A 7,819-nucleotide genomic window follows, 5' to 3' on the forward strand; every position below is an offset into this window, starting at 1 on the left:
TTCCTTTGGAGATTCGAAATAGATGGATCAATAATCTTGTCTTCAACATTACATCATTCACATACGACATGGAAGGAGATTCTTTTGGCGACAATTTAGATAACCATGGTCACACGATTAATGGAGTAGTTTGTTGGGATTTGATGCATAGTTTTATTAGAAAAGACATCCTCCAATACCAATTTAGCTTTATTTCTTATAGATTCTCTTAGTTTTCCTTTCTTACTTTGTTTCTTTTTTTTTCGATAAGCACTTGTATTAAACGCACAAGGGGTGCAACCCAATACAAAAGAAACGAAACGAGACAAGGCAACCTAAAAGGAGAGCCAAAAAATAGCTAACCTACACACCAACATACACACAAGGATTGACAAGCCAAACCTCTTTCGTGCTATTTCCCCTACCTCTAGCAAGAATAGAGAACCAATCCCAACCAAAATTCTTAATGACAGTCAAAATTTTGGTAGGAATCCAAACACAATTTTGGAAGACCACCTTATTTCTACCTAACCAAATGCACCAACAAACCAAAAGCCAAAAGAAAGCAATGAAGGGAGGTTTTACAACCTCACACAAAAAAATACGAATGTATTCCACCACCTTAAGCCCCAAATCCGCCCCTTGCAAACCAAGCATCACCCTTCCATCCTCCTCCATGCTCGAGCCCAACCAAGCCAACACCTCCTTCCAAATATTTCTCGTGTGCATACAACCAAGAAAAAGATGACTCATCGATTCCTCCTCTAAACCACACAAAGGACATAAATTGTTGATGATAATCCTATCCATACCCCGAAAGCAAAGCGCCACACGCGTAGGAAGAGCATTAACCACAAATCTCCAACCAAACACCTTTACCTTACTAGGAACACTAGCTTTATCATGTATTTTGGTGGAGTTCCCCACATGTTGTATACATTTTTTTTCCTTTTTTATATTTATATTATAATAAGAATATGGAATAGGATGAGGGTTTTTGGGCGTGCCAACATAGTTGGGTTGTCTAAAAATTCTCTGGTGTCTGTTGTTCTCTTAATTTATCCAACAAAAAGAAATTAGTGCTTCTATATTATGTGCAATTGGGATTAAAGTCATCATTTTTATTATACATTAATGAAAATTTGATTTATATTAAAAAATTATACTAATCTATATTAAAATTGATTTTTTTTTCAAAAGATGAAATTAAGACCTTAAAGATGCGTGTTAAACCAACATTTTAACATATTACAATTACTTGTTGATAAAGTATTTTGCAATACCACATATCTATTAAATAAATATATTTATATTTATGAGTTTTAATTAAGACTAAATCAATTTCAAGTATTCACTTGTTCAGTATCTAGACCCATTTTAATCAAACTTTACTTTTCTTTCATTTTATTTAAACTTGTATCTTCTTCAGAATTAAATATTTAAAGTAAAAAAAAAAATCATTTATTATTTGAGTCAAAGGACAAAAATCAGATCTGACTGACGAAATGCATAATGAGAAAGAACTACTTGGGCAATTTTTTATTCGAGTTTTATCATTCTCATTATCATAATCACTTAATCGTATTTGGCGTGCCGTTTTACAAACCCTAACTATACTTTTTCAGAATCGTTCAATTGTGTCTAGCATTTGAGGGCATGGAAAATTCAAAATCGAGGAATCCTCTTACAACTGAAAAGGTAAGAAATCATGTACCTAATGATCTTACAATGTCCATTATATCGAAATTGCCTATAAAATCTTTGGTGCGATTTAGGTGTGTACGCAAATCATGGTCTCTATTATTTGAAAATCCTCATTTCATGAACATGTATCGCATCAATTTTGCGTCTAATAATAATTTTTCTTATGATGATGATTCATGTCTCACCTTAGAGTTAACTATGTCATATAGTGGATTCTATGGAACCTTATTTTTGCTTTATGGTATGAGATTTGAGAATAAGGTCAAATTAGACTGGCCACCTTTGTTTCAAGAAGATAACGGATGTATTAAAATTTTGGGTTCTCCAATTGATGAAACACTTTGCCTCTACAATGGTTTACTACTTCCAAAAATTGTATTCTGGAACCTATCTACTAAGGAGTTCAAAGTCCTTCCTCCTAGTCCCATTGAGTCTCAGCCACCTTATTACAAATTTGGCTTCACACTTATGGGTTTTGGTTATGACAATGTTAGAGACGATTATAAAGTGATTCTGAATGCATTCGAGTGGTTTCAATGTGACTTTGAAGATAATCAATCAAATGAATCCATCTGGGAACTATACAGCCTAAGAAAGAACACTTGGAGGAAACTTGATGTAGATATTCCTCTTGGTTCTGCTACTTTAGACGCTCTAGTACACACAAACGGAATGAGTCATTGGTGGGATAAGGATGAAGATTGTTTGGTCTCATTTGACTTGAGTAATGAGGTGTTCTTCAAAACCCCCTTACCATTAGATGTGGGTGATACGGTCTATTTTGAATCTATAGATAAACGATTTGTCGCATTAAATGGATCTATTGCTTTTATTACAACATATACCGCAAGTTATGGAAGTACAACACCTACTCTTCACATATCAATTTTGGGTGAACACGGTGTGAAGAAATCATGGATCAAACTCTTCATCGTTGAGTCATTGCCTAGTTGTTTTAATCGAGTTATTGGAGCGGGAAACAAAGGTGATATATTCTTTATAACAAAAAACAATGAACTGGTTCAATTTGATTTGAATACCCAGAAGATTGAAAAATTTATTATTAAAGATATTTTAAAATCTTTTCAAATACTCCTTTATAAAAAAATTCTTCTTTTGATCTAAGGACTACATTTTGTAAGAATCTGGTTATTAAGCTTTACTTTGCGAACAAAGGGGCTGATAAATTGAACATGTCAAAATTACTTTCAATGTATGGATGATATATTTAAAAGTTATAGAATTTTGCTTCGTTATTTTAATTTTATAGTACACTTTTATATATCTAAATTGATTTAATTTTGCTTCGTTATTTTAATCTGTTATGTTTTTAGATTTTGTCTTAGATCAAGATTTCTTTCTTCCAACCTCGTGCTTCCAGCAAATTTTTCGTTAGAAAATTAATGGTTTTTAAATTTTGGATGGACCGTACTCGATCCTGAAGCAAGTCTAAACTTTGTGTGTGGATAATTGTGCTGCAAACTTTCTGTCTTTTTATTTGCAACATTTTGTTATTAAAAAAATTTAACATTTATAAGTCATAATTTTGTAACACAGATATGAGTTTATCTTATTAATTACATCATAGAACTTTATTAACCGCTGAATTATAAACTATTAACCATTTGTTTAGCATATATTTTATTAACTACTTAAAATACTTTATTGAATATTTATTTAACATAATTATAAAATAGATGAAGTAAATTGAAATTTCATTAACCAAGTACAATATTAACCATTAAGTTTATAATTATTAACCATTTAGAGTACTCCAATATTGTATCCCAAATGTACTTCTCATGATAATTTAATCAAGTATTTGTAGTGGTGTTTTTCCTCTTTTACTCACAGACCCCCTTAATATTACAACTTAATGAACAAGTGGTTATAGATTATAAACTTAAATGTACTTCTGATCCTTATAAGTTAGTGAGTTTTTTTTTAGTCTCTATTTTTCACTTTCGCGTTTGTTTTAGTCTTTAAAATTAAAATCCGCAGAAAAGTTTGCAGGAAACAAGTAGATTTTCTTACGGATTTTGACTTTAGGAACTAAACCGCAAGCAAAAAATAAGATATAGAGACTCAAATAATTTTTTTTTTTAAAGAAACGAAAATCAAAAAGTCGCTAACTTGAAGCCAAATTACATTTAAGCCTATATTATAACTAAAGTTGTTAGTTAGTTACATATTTCAGACCTTATAGTTATTTGATGATTAATTATTATATATTAGAGCATGATGTATGACAACTTATGATGATGTCTAAGCAAGCTTTATAAACTAATGTAATTGACATTAATGAATGAGACAAAAGTCATTTGAATGCTCAACTTAGTATATCATAATATGGTATTAGTTAAAATTATTGAGTGTTTTTCAAATTGCTTCAAAGGTTAGCTTAAACCTTTTGAAAGTTAGTTACAGAGACTTTTCTTGTCTTTGTTATTGCTTTAACTGATATTGATTTTGAAATCTCTTTGTGATAGTTCTCTTTGATTAATTCATTTCATTAGCATTCCTTCATTTATGTTTTTCTTCAAAAAAATTCAATATATTTGTGGTTCATTAATTTCGTTTCAGATCAAATTTCCTCCATCATTGTGTTTCTTGAAAATTCCATTGATGTGAGGAAAGATTTGCATGAGAGACTATCAAAAGCTAATAGAATTCACATCACTACACATTGTTCATCGATTAATAATCTCAAACAATCATCTAATTCTGTCCTTGAGTATTTTTGGAATTAGAAGATTTATGGGAATAAATCAATTCACATAGAATTCTACCTAACTACACATATATTCAACAATGTTTTTGTACTGCTTTATAGCTTGCTGAAATCTATAAACTTTAAGACCAAGTCATTTAGTTTTTGACAAGATTGAATGGTATTATTTTGAGATAGACCTCTACCTATCTATAAATGTATTCAACAATGATATTAATTTTGACCAAGTCATTCTTAGGAAAATCCTTTGGGGTAGATTCATCTCTAAGTAACTATGATTTTTTTCAAGTTCAATATGATCAACTTGTTTCCTTGATCCAGCAAGTGATCTAATCACCCTTAGTTGAAACTTCCACCACAAATCAAGTGTGAAATTCTGTTTCTCAGATGATAGACACGATGCTCTTGAAACAGGTTCGACAATATATACCATAATAATCCGAATATAACAGAATGTGTTGTGCAAATTAATGTAGTGGAAAAACAATAAATAAGACATAAAATAATCAAATTTGGTGAAATCACGTCTACGACTGGAGGGTTGAGTCCACAACCAAAAGAAATGAAATTCACTATTAGTAGCTTAGTAAATTTAGACTTACAAGCAACAACAAGCTCATGTTGTTCGATGCCTCTTCCTAAAACTACCGAATGAATTTCTGTTTAGAGTCTCCCCCACATGTTAGTTCGAGTGGGCTTCACCCACTCCGGTCCGGCCCAAAGTATTTTTCCAGCAATTTGTTTGTTTCAACTTTTTAATGGGCCTTACTACCATGGGTCTGTATGAACCCCTCTTGGCCCAATTATATATTTTTGTTATTTTTTTCGTTTGTTTGTTTCTTATGTTTTGATATGGTTTTATTTTAATTTCCTGTAAATAAAAATCAACAAAATATCTTAGAAAAAATAATTAATTTCTCCTCTGTGATTAGAACAAATAATTTCTTTCTTGTTTCCAAAAAAATATTTATTAGAAAAATCTCCAAAAAAAATAGAGTTTTATCTTCTTGCATGATTAGATTAAATATTTGTCTTATTTGCTTTTAGCTTGTGATTATGTGGTTGTTGACTTTTCTTCCTTTATCCCATTACGTTAGAGTAGTTAATAATAAGATTAAATACCTAAAAAACAATTTTCATTCAAATAAAATTTCTCAATCTAATGTCGAGTCCATTTCAATCTTTTCACAAAAACTTAAAAACAACTTAATTGTATCACTTCATTTTTTGCCCAAACGCAAAGCTTTCCAATTCCCAAGTGCGAACCCCATATCAAACAAAGTTTTTTCCGCCTAGTGCAAATAGACCCCTTTCCAGAAATAAAACCAATCAACCCACACAACGTTTTTTCATCGAGAACTACGTTAGCTTTGACTTTCCCATAGCACTTGGGGAATACGTAGCCATAAGATGCGATGTCTTGCCTATCTCCATAATAAAAAAATCCAAAACATGTTCTTTCTCATAATAAAATAAACGTAGAATTAAGATAACTTCCGATTGCGAAATAACTAGATGAGTATCATCGAGTACGATGGATGTGAGGGGTGTTAATACCTTCCCCTTGCATAACCGACTCATGATCCCACTTTTGGTTGTGATGACCATCTAATCCCTTTTCTTCGTGGGTTTTACCGATATTTTTCCTTTCCTTTTAGATTAAATAAAATTTGGTGGCGACTCTGTTTGTATTCCAAGTGGGCGATGCACTCGAGTATTTTTCGTGTCGCGACAACTGTAACCACTAAATCATTCCATCCAATTTCCACATTTTCACACTTGCAACTTGAGTTGGTCAAGACAATTGAGAAAGTTTCAAGTCAAAGTGAGTAATGCAACACATCCCCAGAGCTGAAGGATAGAAAAACACTTAGAAAGGGGGGGTTTGAATAAGTGTAGTCTAAAAACTTGAACGATAAAAAAGAATTGCACAGTTATTTTTATCTTGGTTCGTTGTTAACTAAACTACTCCAGTCCACCCCCACGGAGTGATTTACCTCACCTGAGAATTTAATCCACTAATCGCACGGATTACAATGGTTTTCCACTTAGTCCGCGACTAAGTCTTCTAGAGTATCCTGATCACAACCTGATCACTCCAGGAACAACTGCTTAGATACCCTCTAAGACTTTCTAGAGTTTCCTGATCAACACGATCACTTTAGTTACAACTGCTTAGATAACCTCTAAGACTTCCTAGAGTATTCTGATCAACACGATCACTTTAGTTACAACTGCTTAGATAACCTCTAAGACTTCCTAGAGTATTCTGATCAACACGATCACTCTAGTTTCTTACAACTTAATGTAATCAATTAAGAGTATTACAAATGCTTCTGAAAAGCTATAATCACAACAGTGATATTTCTCTTAACGTTTAAGCTTAATCTCACTAATATATTACAACAACAATGTAGTGAGCTTTGATGAAGATAAAGTTTCTGAGCTTTGAATTGAACAGCGTTTCAGCAAGTTAATATTCACAGAATTTGGTTCAGAGTTGTTCAGAGTTGGTTAACCTTGCTTCTCATCAGAACTTCATACTTATAGGCGTTTGAGAAGATGACCGTTGGGTGCATTTAATGCTTTGCGTGTTCCGTACAGCATTGCATTTAATGTTTCACGCTTTTGTCAACTACCTCGAGCCTTGTTCACGCTGTGTCTACTGACGTTGCCTTTAATAGCTTCCAACGTTCCTTTTGTCAATCAGCGTAGCCTACCACTTGTACTTTCTTCTGATCTGATGTTTATGAAAATAATATTTAAATACCATCAGAGTCAAACAGCTTGGTGCATAGCATCTTCTTGTCTTCTGACCTTGAAGTGCTTCTGAGCGTGATACCATGTGAACTTCAGTGCTTCTGCTTCTGACTCAAGTTCTTCTGATGCTTCCATAGACCCATGTTCTGATTCTGCCTTGACCATCTTCTGATGTCTTGCCAGACCATGTTCTGAAGTTGCATGCTGAACCTTCTGAGACAAAGCTTCTGAGCGCTGATTTGTGCATACTCTTTATATATTTCCTGAAAGGGAAATTGCAATGTATTAGAGTACCACATTATCTCACACAAAATTCATATCCTTGTTATCATCAAAACTAAGAATATTGATCAGAACAAATCTTGTTCTAACAAGAGCATCAAGGGTGCTAAAGGGATCATTGCACCTTTGAAAGAGTTAATCACCATATCCATCTCCATCTACAAGGCACGGTTTGCTTGACTTGGAAGTCTAACATTTGAGCATCATTTTTAATCATTCTTGTGTCATTCATACTTTTTTCAATGTGAGGAATGAAGCCCTAAGGTTTGGGGCATTATTGATTGTGTGTAGAATTTAATTTTAAATTTTAGTTTTAGGGTTCATATGATTTTTGTCTGATTGTGAGTTATTCTTTGAGTTTTA

General features: G+C 32.6%; 1 protein-coding gene across 1 annotated transcript; it reads left to right on the forward strand.

The window, feature by feature from the left end:
• Positions 1 to 1,707: 1,707 nt before the first annotated feature.
• Positions 1,708 to 4,433, forward strand: LOC131597517 (F-box/kelch-repeat protein At3g06240-like). The gene is made up of 2 exons (XM_058870210.1): positions 1,708 to 2,668; positions 4,267 to 4,433. Exons 1-2 carry the CDS (start codon positions 1,708 to 1,710, stop codon positions 4,431 to 4,433), a joined length of 1,128 nt encoding a protein of 375 aa, XP_058726193.1.
• Positions 4,434 to 7,819: the final 3,386 nt, after the last annotated feature.

This window comes from Vicia villosa, linkage group LG4 (assembly GCF_029867415.1).
Source record: "Vicia villosa cultivar HV-30 ecotype Madison, WI linkage group LG4, Vvil1.0, whole genome shotgun sequence".
Lineage (NCBI taxonomy): Eukaryota > Viridiplantae > Streptophyta > Magnoliopsida > Fabales > Fabaceae > Vicia > Vicia villosa.